The sequence below is a fragment of the Lathamus discolor genome, chromosome 3, assembly GCF_037157495.1.
Source record: "Lathamus discolor isolate bLatDis1 chromosome 3, bLatDis1.hap1, whole genome shotgun sequence".
In the NCBI taxonomy this organism is placed as follows: domain Eukaryota; kingdom Metazoa; phylum Chordata; class Aves; order Psittaciformes; family Psittacidae; genus Lathamus; species Lathamus discolor.
The window spans coordinates 106,189,240-106,202,082 of record NC_088886.1 but is presented as its reverse complement, the minus strand read 5'-3'; the positions used below and the strand labels follow the sequence as shown (position 1 = coordinate 106,202,082).

The 12,843-nt window shown below is 47.1% G+C and overlaps 1 protein-coding gene across 2 annotated transcripts; it reads right to left on the bottom strand.

Annotated features, from left to right (window-relative positions):
- Positions 1–398: 398 nt before the first annotated feature.
- On the bottom strand, positions 399–12,563 carry LOC136010194 (collagen alpha-1(XIII) chain-like). 2 transcript variants are annotated; one of them, XM_065671014.1, is made up of 3 exons: positions 11,612–12,563; positions 4,003–4,072; positions 399–487 (listed from the first exon to the last, which is right to left on the bottom strand). In XM_065671014.1, exons 1-3 carry the CDS (start codon positions 11,912–11,914, stop codon positions 483–485), a joined length of 378 nt encoding a protein of 125 aa, XP_065527086.1. In that variant the 5' UTR covers positions 11,915–12,563; the 3' UTR covers positions 399–482. The 2 variants fall into 2 exon arrangements, 1 of the variants encoding a protein (XP_065527086.1); XR_010610784.1 differs by lacking the exon at positions 399–487 and adding an exon at positions 1,092–1,208.
- Positions 12,564–12,843: the final 280 nt, after the last annotated feature.

Genomic DNA, 12,843 nt, shown 5'->3' with positions numbered 1-12,843 from the left:
GACCATCCAGGCCAACAGTGTCTGGATCTGCATATAGGTCTGGATCAGACCAGCAGAAGTTAGGTTTTCACTTTGTCAACCTGAAACATGAGGCTTTTCCCTTGCAGCGTTTTGTTATTATGTAGCAGAAATCAAAGGAGGGCAGTTAGCTGTGAGAGGATCCTCCAGCCCCAGGTAGCTGTCAGCCACATCCAAATTCCATGTGAAGAAGAAATATTTCCCTCATCTGAGCAAAAGTCACAAGGGGAGGCTCGCTTCTAGAAATCAGAGCCATGGTCTCACCAGCATCTGCTCACACCCAGAAAAACTCCCCAAGTCTCACCCCAGCTCACAATGACCTTGGATCAAAACCTGTGCTGAGCTCCCTCTCCACACTTGACCCGAATGTGGTGCATGGCCTGGGGTGGCGAAGAGCTGGGTACGGTCACTGGTGCTGTTGAGGCCTTGGGGCCATTTCCCAATCTGTATGAAGCTGTTGCAGATCAGTCTGGCAGACAGTGGGGACAGAAGGAATCACACAGGTTAACTATCAGACGAAGGGAACTGCATCATTAATTACCCAGGAAGGTTATGCTAACCCTGGGGGTTGTGTCCTCTCTGCTGAGACCAGTAGAGAAGCCTGTTGCGACCTCTGAGCTCAAAAAACACAGTGCTGAGGAGTGACATCTCGCTCACATGTAGTCACACCCAGCCCCAGCCCAAGTGATCTGAAGCAGCAACTTCCTAGCTGAAGGAAACTTACATTTCCTTATCATCTGCTATAAATACAGCTGCGCTGTTTTCCTGACCATGTTATTGGTACAGTCCTTATCACACGCACTCAGATAGATAGCCAAAACACAGTTACACGCTTCACAGTCTTCTTGCTCCTCTATTCTGACCTTTTCCAAACCATTTATATTCACAACCCCCCATCTCCTGAAGCTCTTCTACGGCAATGGGTGACACTGCCCAGGACCTCCACATCCGAAGAGAACAGGCCAGTAAATGAACTTGTCTTCCTTTTCCCCTACTTTGCCGTGCAGCAACCTAGCTCACAGTTAGGGAAGAACTCAAATGTCACTTCTGATAAACATTTATTTTTGGTGAGGAACATAATGTGTTTAGAAGCAATGGGCATGTGCCAAATCTTGCAACATCTTGATTCTTCTCGGTGCTTCCGAATACCTTGGTCTTCTGCTAGCGTCACATTGCCTGGTCCCTAGGGCCTTTTAAAAACACGGGAAAAATACACTGAAGAAAAGGATTCCCAAGGTCTTGGGCTGGAAGAGAGGCCACATTGAAACAACAAAACAGTGCTTTCAGGTAGCCTGTGTTGCATCAGCCTGGAGACCAAAAGGAAACACCTCATGGCAAAGGGTCTGAGATGAGACAACAGCTGACTCGGGGTGCCTTCATTGCTGCATTGCCCAAAGCCAATCAAGACTTCATCTGCCACAACATCACCTTTGGGACGTAGCTTCATCCCCCCTGGCTGGCAGGGTGGGGGAAAGTTTTACAAGTAGTTTCTGTATCCATAGCATATTTGATGAAGACAAGCAAGTCTGACAGGTAAAAAGGAGGCCTGAACATGAGACATTTTGTTATTGTTCTCCTGAATCAAAGCTGTCTTTCAGAAATACTATGAGCTTAACGAAATGAGCATTATAACCTAAGTGTTATGAGAAATACAGCACCAGCCAGTGCTGAGGCCTTCACAAGGGTTGTGAGTACCTGTAAGCAAGTATGAAGTTGTTTATCCTGAAACACTTGGGTAATTGACCCATCACACTCATGGTGTAGGGGGTCATATTCAGATGGCATCAAAAATCAGTGAATCTTTTTTCCCTGCTCTGCGTTCAAGGTCTAAGTTTCATTCTCCAAGCTGGCTCAGAAACACCAGGAAGATATTCATTCCTGTGGTTTTATGGCATTTATATGTCAAGTCTGGGCAGAACTTGAAAACAGATTAGTGCTATGATTTGCATTCCCATTGAAGGAAAAAGGTTGAAATTTAAAAACAATTGAACTCAGTTTTGATCTGATCATTGGAGAAAAGATACTAGGAAGACATTTCATTTGTACTGTCTTCTAAATTTAAACCAAAATAATTCCTTAGTTTTTTTTCTTTCTGGTACTAAAAAAAAAAATCCAACAGTCCTGATACAGACTAGTCAAATCAGGCACTTCCCAATGATCTACAAGTCTGGATCCTGGATTTTAGTTCCTTTCCATCACAAACCAGCACAGCTTTACCTCTTCCTTTTAAGAGCTACTACCTTACAAATCCATTTTAGTCTGACAAGAGACTGTACCTCCTATGCCTGTACACAGGTGTAAATGTACTGGTTTCCAGACAACATTACCTACACCAAAGACAGCCCCCTTCATCATTTCATCCACCGTTATCCCACTGTTGATCATACTTAAATACACTTTGATATGTTGTCGTGGTTTAAACCCAACCACAAACCTCGTCCATTCACTCCCCCCCCTTCTTGCCCTCCCCCTGCTCCTGGAGGGACGGAGAGGAGAATCGAAAAGAATGCAACTCCCACGGGTTGAGATAAGAACAGTTTAGTAACTAAGGTATAACACAAATCACTACTGCTACCACCAATAATAATAATGCTAAAGGAAATAACAAGAGGAAAGAATACAACACCTCAACACCAGCCAACCAGTAACTCGCCCCACTCCCCCCAGCCAAGCACCGACCGATACCTCCTCCAACCCTGCAGTCCCTCTACCCCCTTCCGGGTCACTCTCAGTTACATCCTGGGCATGACGTGCTGTGGTATGGAATACCTCTTTGGTCAGTTTGGGTCAGGTGTCCTGTCTCTTCTTCCTCCCGGCCTCCCCTCCTCCCTGGCAGAGCATGAGGCTCAGAAAGTCCTTGGCCAGACCAAACATTCGAGCAGCAACTGAAAACATCGGCGTTATCACCACTGTTCCAAGGCCAAAAGATCAAAACACAGCACTGCACTAGCTCCTAAGAAGGAGAAAAATGACTGCTGCTGCTCAAAACCAGGACATATGTGTACCACCAGACACTGTCAAACACCTCACATAGGGGCACCAAAGAGAACCAAAGGAGAAACCACAGAAAATGGAAATGACACTTTCAGATGCTCATCCAGACACAACTATCCCTCCTTCTTTTTTTTGAAGATGAGCTTCAGCTACTCAGTTTGGACATACATATTCAAACACCCCCAAAACTTTGACTTTGGATGCGAGTGGTAGTTGCTACTTCTCTGGTTTTGCTACACAGTCAAATGCATCAAAAGGCAATGGAGAAGGCTGTATGATTCATGGTAATGGAATGAAATGCCATTCACAAATGTTTTGTCATTTATTGTATTGAAACCACTTCTGAAGATGTCTCAAAAAGCCTTTTGATATTAGCATGATTAAAAACATAATGCAATTAAGCAATCCCATAATATTTCTGTATGTTATGTGAGCGGGACCTTGAGTGACCACTTCATTCAACCCCCTGATAAATGGCTGCTTCTAACAAAAGGCTGTTGTTCTGCAAGATGCCTCAGATAGTTGTACAACACCAAGGAATTCAAATCTTCTCGTCCCAGAGGCATTTTGGCTCACCAAAGTTTAGCTGTTAAGCTTTAGTGTTGGGTCTAGCCTACGTGTTTCAAACCTTCTCAAGTCAACCAAGAAAGATGCACTTCCCAAGAGCCATTCTGCCCACTTTAAAATTCACGTCTGAAATTAATGGGAATATTTGCCTTCTACATGTATATTTCTTTCTTTACTGACTACCTAAATATCTGCCTGGATGTCTTATCTTTTTTCCTGCTGTGTCTGTCATATGAGAAAGGAGCATTTACGTATGCACCCAACTTGTTACACGCATCTCCATATTGATTTCCTATACATCAAGCACTCTATTATACAAGCATGCATAAATTTATGTTTGTATGCCCCACAGCATTATAAAAGCTTCCAACAAGTTATAGACAAAAAAAGCCCTTCCAAAGTGAAGCCATCCCAGATCCCTACCTGCCGGGCAGTTGCATTGCTGGTGTGTATCTCGAGCTTCTCGAAACCTTGGCAAATGGAACTTTAATTTCTGTCAAGGGAGAAAAAGGAGCAAAAAGATTCATCAATACCATTGAAACCAAAGCCTCAAATTCTTAGAAAAGTGGGACTAGGGGATGCTGCCTGAGCAGAGATGGGAGAGACAGAGCAGAACAGTTTGGGAACACAGAAAGGCATTAAAATTCATAGTCTTGAACAAGAAATGTGGGGTTTGATTGGAAGCAGGCTGGGGGAGTTTCGTAATGGCCTCCAAATGTGGTCCTCCTGACAGGCATTACAAAATCAAGAGCCAGCAGTGGGAATAAAGAGGTGACTGTGTCCTCATGAGAAAGCCGCACTTCTCAGAAGACCCCTGCAACAAATGAAAAATGGAGCTCTGAGGCAGGTACTCTTCCCCCCTACAGCAGACTCCTTATGCTCATGGAGACACCTGGACAGATGGAAGGGTCCCACTGAAAAGTTGTGGCTGAAGGCGGCCTGAAAACAGCAGTGGCATTTCCTGAAACCTTCAGAGCTGTAAAGCTTTACTTTTCTCCAAGTGCAGAACAAGAAAAAATCCATAAAGAATTTCCACATGGTGGAATGATGTCAAAATATTAATTTTCAGTGTGTTTGGATTTCTAACGGCACTGGTGTGTCAGTCGTCTGCGTTCTGGCCCTGTCTGCATATCTCTTTAAGGGGAGATAAGTGTCTATCTGAGGCCACCCCATCTTCCCTCACTGGAAATGTCATTAAAATTGACCTTTGTCCTTAGCAAAATATATTTTAGGGACAGCATCCACACCAATAGTCATAGACTTTATTAAAATAACTGCAATTAAGTGAAGAAAATGCAAATCAATCCAAATAAGTTATTCATTAATGCTTGTGAACTGCACTTGGTTAATGATTTTAGATGATTTGAGAAGACTGAGCTGCCGGGGTGCCTGTGCTAAAGAGTCATTCACTCTTCCCTTCTGACTCTCAAGCCCAACGGTTTATCCCAGTTGCACCCTTTTACTGTCTGACCTACTTCACAACCAGGGCCAACATTGTCAATGAGACAGGCTTATGTTGGGCTCAACAGAAACCCCTGCTCAGGATCATATAGAAATGACTTGATTTTCACAAGTAAGTGAGCACCTTCCAGCAAGAAGGCATCCATTTTGGGGAAATTTATTTTAGTAAGGAAAAAAATAAAGCAACACATTTTTGTCTGGGATGAGAGAAGGCAGAACTAGCTGGAACAGTTCCATTTTTTCACTTTGAAAGGACTGGCTTTCTTATTGCAAGTCAAAATCAGTAAGGGTTGTTGTGACTGACTAGAACTTGAATATTTTCAAAGGGTTTTTTTTTTATTTTGCATGGTAGACTGAAATGTTTTGATAGTGAGTTGATTTGATATCAAGGCAAGGAGAGGGTTTCAGGCAAGGAGAATTGCCAGTTCCCATACAGCATTTTATCTCTGTTTACCTTCACAGTTTAGAATCACAGATATGCGAATCTCTGCATTCGGGCATGTTCCCATGTAGCTGAAACCCCCAGATGGCATGGCTGCGGTCTGCAGCACTGCCCAGCTTCAAATACTTTGTGCGAATGGTCAAACATGGGCACAAATAGGACAGCAGAGCCTTTATTTGGGCACTTTCACTGGTATGTAGATATGCGCGTTCCCATTTCCATCTACACATGTGCCAACCAAAATGTCTGAAAACAACAAGCCTGTCATGTTTGGGTGGGGTTCCCATAATTGGGAATCACGCTTAGCACAGGGGAGGGGTGATGGTTCATTTCCTAACCAGTGAAGGTCCGAACACCCTTGGCTGCAGCAGGGCCCTTTATAGGATAGAAATCTGCAAAGAAACATGCAACAGATCCCTGCCCCGTCAAGTGCAGAGGCACCCCAGGGACCAAGGGGAAATGGCAAGGTGAGGAAGCCAGAGTTATGGTACGCTGCAAGACTTTTTTGGGTTGCTCTACTGGTGAGCAAGGAGAGGAGCAGCATAATTGGACTTACTAGGGAAGTGATAACCCAGCAGAACTTGAGCATGACCGGGAGAGGAATGGGGGCAATGGCATTTCCCCACAACTTTATCTGCCGGGTGAGTGTAGTGGAAACACCTGGGACAACTGAAATAGCCTTCTCAAGAACGCAACCCCCTTGTGAGGAAGGTGCGGGTACTGCTGAGCGGGGCTAGGCACACAGCCCCAAACATTGGTACTGTGCGAGAATCAGGCATTTTCCCCATCCCTGGCTATCATGGTGCCTCCCTAGATCCCAGGAGCTCTGCACATCCCTGGTGAATGCAAAGGGCAATGATGCTGTGAGACTGCCTGCCTTCAGTGGGAGGCAAAACCTACCGGGAACTCAGGAGCACTGGAGTTCACTTTCCTGCACAGTCTATTAAACAAACATTGACTGCAAGAGAAAAACTCCTTGGCTTCTGGAGACCTCAGTCCAAATCTGGGTTGAGATGGTGAAACACAACGTATTCCTGGCATTTTTTCCTTCCCTCATTTTCAGTGTGCAAAATACCACCTGGCCCAATATGAGAAGCTGGCTTTGCTCAGGAGAGCAAAGAGAAAGGTCTTTCCTCTAAAACTGGCCTTTCCAAGAGAAAGCTTTCATTCCCAGGCAACACAAAACCATTCAATTCTAGGGCAAGGCTGACTTCTGTAAGCAAAAATAAGAGTGTGGTCTCTGAGAATCCAGTGTTCACGATCTCCTTTTTAAGATCTGGAGTTTGCTTTTTCACCTGTGAAACACCTATATCATGAAACATCAGAGCAGTAACTGGCTACCTCTTGCCCTGGCAGAAATGCTGAAAACATTTCTTACAGAGAGGTTTGTCAGCATAGCCTTCTTGCTCTTGCCTGTTGTGTTTTACAGTGCCACAGCTGCTGCACTTTCCCCTGCATGTATGAAAGTGATCAAAAAACCCTTTGCCAGCACTGGACCCAGGGCTGATCACTTCTGACATGGGGACTGTGCACCTCTGTGCATCGCTGAGTGCAGAGAAGGGGAAAAACTCTCTGCCTGCAAGAGGGAAAGGCCAGAAGGGGTTGGGCTGAAACACTGCTGGAAAAAAGGCAATAATGCCAGTGCAGGCTTTTCACATGAGTTTAGTTAACTCACCCCTAGCATTACGTGACAGGGATGGCTTGGGTGGACACAGCAGTGAAAGAGAGACCTTTCCTGACACTAAAGGGCCATGGCTGTGGCCTCCTAAACCTTGCAAGTGCCTGTCAATTTAGGGTGGGCACTTGAGATTAGGTGAAAGAGAAGGTATTTCTTCAAAGGAGGCAGATTAATAGCTCTTTAGCAGAGGTAGTTGTTTGCAGTCACCCGGGGAGGTGAAATCATTTCCCACCACTATCTCCAACAGCTAAAAGAAACATGTCTCAAATAGATAATCTATTACAACCATCAGGAGGATTTCAAGGGCGGGTGGTTTTGTTAACTCTTCTTGTTTTATCTCCAATTTCACTGTTTTTTCTTAAAGGCCCGGCTCCTGGAATCACAGGGCCAAGTGGCATAGAGCAAAAGCAAGCAGTGAACCTTCTCAGATGGAGCAAAAAGCTTGGAAGTTACACCATCTAGGTTCAAGGATTGCAAGTAGCTGAAAGGAAATGGGGCTTAGCTACCAGAGATACTGGAAGAAAAAAAAAATCTCATAATTCGGGGATGGAAAACTCTAATCTAAAATTCAAGGCAGGGGATATGCTCAGAGCAATCTTGCTGACTCTGTGAAGCAGAATTGAGCAGTGTCTTTAAGACATTGAACCAGGAGGAAAAAGCAGCTTTAAGTCAGGAGGGAAAGGGAGTTTTCAGGTGTGCCTCCTTTGCTTGCATAAATAAGGACAGAGTCTCAGGGAAATGAGCCTGTGAAAGTTGTGAGGAAGCAGAAAATACTGAGGATCAGTGTGCCCTCTCCATCCATGGCACTCCCTGAATCCCTTCAGCATCACAAAAGATAGGACAAATACCTTCAACACAAGCCCCTGAAAGGCTGAGCACACTCAGCACAGTGCAGAGGAGCAGCTGATCTTACCCCAGGTTTACAGGATGACTGCTGTTGTGCTACACACATACACTTCTATACCTACCATACACCTCTATACCTACAAGCACACAAATTCTGTTGTTTTTTTTTCTTCCTAGCAGCAGCACTGAATCCATCCTGCTCTCCACTCTGACAAGCTTTTGGCAAATGAAATACCACCAAATGTTAGCCAGCATGGGAAAAGACCTTGTTTTCTTCTTTGGAAAGCTTTGCCTCTCCTGCAAATGCCAGTAGTAAGTTTATTTGTGCTTTCTGTTTGATTTTATGACATCCCATAAATGCAGAGGAATTCCAACGTGCAGTTAAAGTTCTCCTTGAACTACCTGCTCCTGGTTTGTTCCCCACAGATGTTTTTGTGGGAAAACTTAGTCAAATTGTGTTTGGTAGAAAATTCCGCTCTGGTATTCGCTGACACCAGCCAGAGGTTTACACAGTAGTGAGTGAAGCAGCAGTGGTCAGGCTGCTTCTGGGAAAGCATCTGCTGCCCTCTCCTTGCTCATCCAGAGCTGAGATGGAAACACTGCCCCAGTCAGCTGTGGGTGATCCAAAACTGGGCTCCAAGACCAGGAAAACATCCCCACCAGCTGGCTTAAAATTAAAATTCTAAGCAAACCAACCCAGCTCCTCTCCTTGCAAGTCTGCGTTATTTTTGCCTGTCTGGAAGAAGGGCACCTAACAGGACTTTGGCATTTTGTACTTTTCAGTGCAATCTGTACAGCACCCCCATGGCTGCTCGCAGATCCTTGGAAACTTTTGGCCCACACCTGAGCAGAAAATGTGGCACAGCCTGGAGGGCATCACATGCTCCAGCTCAGAGCACAAAGCAGTACAAGTTCTGAACATAACCACAGTGCTCCTCTACCAGCTCTTGCAGACTTTGCTTCTTCAGGTCCCTCCAGCTGATCTTCACAGCCACGAGAACTAGAAATGTGCTCCTGTGCCCTTGGGCTGCTCTAACCTCCCACCTCCCTGCCAAGCTCAGACCAGCTCTTCCCAAAGCCAGGGTTTCTTTAAAGTTTGCTACTTTATTTTGTGGTGGATAACACGGAGCTGGCAGCTGTGAAACCCATTACGGCTGAAACACCAGGAAACTGTGAGGATGTGACAGGGAGATGCAGCGAGGGTCTAAGCAGGGGGGGAAATGAATATCCCACTTTCATGTTCACTTATGGCAAACCCGGCTGCAGCCCCTCTCCCCCCAGTCATGCTCAGCACCGTCATTTGCTTTCCTCATTTTTCTTCTCCTGTCCTTTCCCTGCTCTCTTTTATCTTTCCTGGTTTTATCCATCTTTGTTCCTCACAAGCCAGTCTGGGAGACCCATCCAACTTAGACCCACTTTAGACCTGATGAAAAGAAGGACCAGGGGGATTTGATTTTCTTTCCTAAGGAAAAGCCCCATATGCCACCCCACTGTCTGTGTGCCAGCAGCCCCCTGCTGTGCACCTTGAGCCACTTGGCCCACACCAGTGCTTCTGGTTGAGCTGTGGAGGTCTGAAGCAGCTGGTTTAGGAGCTCAGCTGAAACAGGCAGTGGAGTCAGGGAGTCTCCCCTCCCCGGGTTCACAGCTCTCCTTCCTTCCCGAGTAGCAGACCTTCCCAGGTGTAAAGAGACAGGAGATCTGGGCAAGGCATCCCTGCTCCTTCACAGGCTCCAGCACCTTTCTCTAAGCAATTTTTGAAGCTGTGGCATAGTGGGGAGATGGTAACCCTGGTGGTACCCAGAAGCAAGTGCTGGTTCCTCAAGCAGTAGTTTCTGTCCCACGGCTGCTCCTTTGTGAGGGGGGCTGGGGCCACCCCCAGGGGCTCAGGAGGGGCTGCTCAGAAAACAGGGCATGTGGGCATCATGAGAGCCCCATTTCCTTGCTAAGCCAGGCTATAAAAAGGCGGAAAGGTGCTGCAGCCAGCAGGACACAGGGGGCCATCCGGCCCTGGGCACCAGTCCCAGGAGGCATCCTGTGGCACGTCTCAAATCACTTGGTAGAGATAAACTGTGACTTCCCAGGAGATTCGTGCCAGCAGCAACAAGGGGACCACTGCACGTTACTCCCTGTCCACGGCAGGGAAGGAGTCCTGTGCAAGAGTGCAACCAGGGGACACAGGTCCAGTCACTTGCAACACTTCTGCTTCCCTAAAAACCTTTTTTCTGTGGGTTACTGCCGCATGGGCCCTGTCGCCCCCTTATCCCTCATGCAAAGAGGGCACTCAAAACTACATCCTTCAGCTCCTATGGTGTTTGCTAACTTGATGTTCACAACTTTTGGCTGCAAACCCCAGCTGATCCAGGAGCTGCTCGCACACCACCTGCAAACAGTAGCTAAGCCTGTCAGCTGTAGGTTTAAATTCCTTGCTGCAGACCTTCACTGCTCCTAAAAAGCAGGGTTGGGGGGCTAGGGGTGTTCCTGGTCCCCCTGCGTGCCAAATAGTACTGCCACAAGGCAGGTCCCAATAGCTGCTACACTGTTCATTCCATTCCTCTCTTCATTTGCAAATAGGAGCGCACAAGATTTTTTTCAAACAAACAATTTTGGGGATAGCTGAGAAATATCTCCAGCCAGTCTCAAGCCGAGGCTAGAATAAATTGAGAAAAGCAGAGGTGGGTAGAAATGGGCCCCAGCCATGAATCTCAGCCCCAAGCCTCTCCTAGAGCTGTGGGAACAGGTCAATGTGGACAAGCCTGGAGAGTTCAGAGATGTAAGACACCATCTGCTCCCTGACACATCAAAATCACTTTAAAGCCCCAATGTGGCAAGGAATACTACAGGCTACTCATCCTGTCCAGGGCAGAGGAACCTGGGCAGCCTGCATCCAACATAGCAAATTAGAAGGTGTAGGCAACAAAAAATCTGCTTGTGGACCCTCTTTATTGACCTGCTGAAACTCTTCAACAGCAGCTCTCACACATCCTCAGAGGAAGAGCTCTCTGGCTTCAGTGGACTTTGGACGGGGCTCATGCACGCATAGCACAGCCATATGCTCTACACTGATGCTCTGGCAGTGCCAGTGTGTCTCACTTTCTTGAGCCAGGAACTGTGGAAGAGGTCAGGGCTGGCATGGCAGCAAAGCAAGCCCATCATGACATTACTGTGTTTGTAGTTACCTCCTTCTGTAGCCACACTGGCAGTATCATGTCTTGCCTGTCCCTCTTCCAGGGACTCAAACACACACTGAATTTCCAGGTTTAACCCCTAGCTCCCTTTTGTCGGGGAATGTCACCAGTCACCAGAGAAGGCTGGAGGCTCTTTCCTCCCTACCAGTAGCAGGAATGAGGCCTTCCCCTTTGCAAAGTGCTGGGACTCAGCCACAGCACGAGCTGGGGCAGAGGGAAGCAAACACCAGGCAGGTTTGAAAGGTGGGAGGGACCTAAAGGCACGTGAAATTCAACATAGCATCATCGCTTGTGCAGAAGTATATTTTTAAGGGAGGGGAAAATAAAAACAAAAAACAAAAAACAAAACCAGATAATGCAACTATGCAAGCATGCACGTGCCTAAAATCTGCAGTACATGCAAAATGAAAAGACACCAACCTCATCAAGCAGTTGGTCAACTCTTCCCAAAATAGCGGTCTCCATTTGGTCTGCTGAGAGCCAGGCAGGGATCTGTGTGGGTCTGTCCGCTTCCAAGTGGGACACTCGGGACTGCAGATCAGAGGTCCGAAAGTACAGCAGGAGGCTCAGCACCAGAGAAAGCAGGGAGATACCGGGCAGCCCGGAGCCCAGCAGGAGAGGGAGGCGGCAGCATCTCTCCCTGTCGCCGGTCCTGGGGGTAGCCACACACGCCCTGTCAAAAGCTGCTTCGCTGACGCCTTTCCAGCTCTTCTCCTCCAACATTCCCTCCCTGTCCTGAGAACAATAAATAAATAAATAGAATAAATAAAGCCTCACTCCTACTCCAAGAAGCACAATCCAGAAGGCATAGAAAAAGAGCGTCCAAGGGGAGATCCCAGTGCCAGCAAATGATAAATAACAGCAATAACGACAAAAGTGGATGGGAGAGATCTTTAAAAAATAAAAACAAGCCACACACACATAAAAGGGATGCAGAAGAAAAAAAAAATCCAACTGCAGCAAAGAGTGGGAGAGGAAAAAAAAAATCTGATCAGGATTTTTTTTTCTTTTCCCCCTTCTGTGTTTCAGTCTTTTGGTTCGCTGGTTGGGTTTTGTTTCCTTCTAAGCTGCCAGTTTCAGTTCCATCGCAGACTGGCCAGGAGCTCGCACATGAAAGTCCCCATTAGAAAGAGGTAATTCTCAGCTGCTCCGGCAACGTTGTGCTCTGGCTGATCGCGGCTCCCCTGTAACATGACACACTCCCTCCGAACTACGGAGCTGGGATGAGCGAGCTGTGCGGCTTTCCAGAGTAACCTCCTCTGCTCGCCCCCTCTCTCCACCTCTCCCTAGCTGCATGATTTATTTATTTATGCAAAGCGCCGGGGTGGGATCTGGCAGCGGGACGCCCCTGTCCTGCTCGGTCCCCAAAGCACCTCTCCGCCGCCAGCCCTTCCCTTTGAAGTGACTCTCGCCTATGTTATTTATAGCAGCAGGAAAGAGATTGTGAAGCAGAGGCTGGGCTCGCACCAGCCTGCGTCTCCTTCCTCCCACAGCAGAAAGGCTCTTCACGGGATGGTACAAACGGGCTGTCACATCCCCTGGGCAGACCCCCGGGCAGTCCAGGGCACCAGCAGTGGGGTATTTTTACAGAGATATTTTGAGGAGTGCAGCCAGGCAGAGTGAGAACCAGAGGGAAACATTTGGAAACAGGA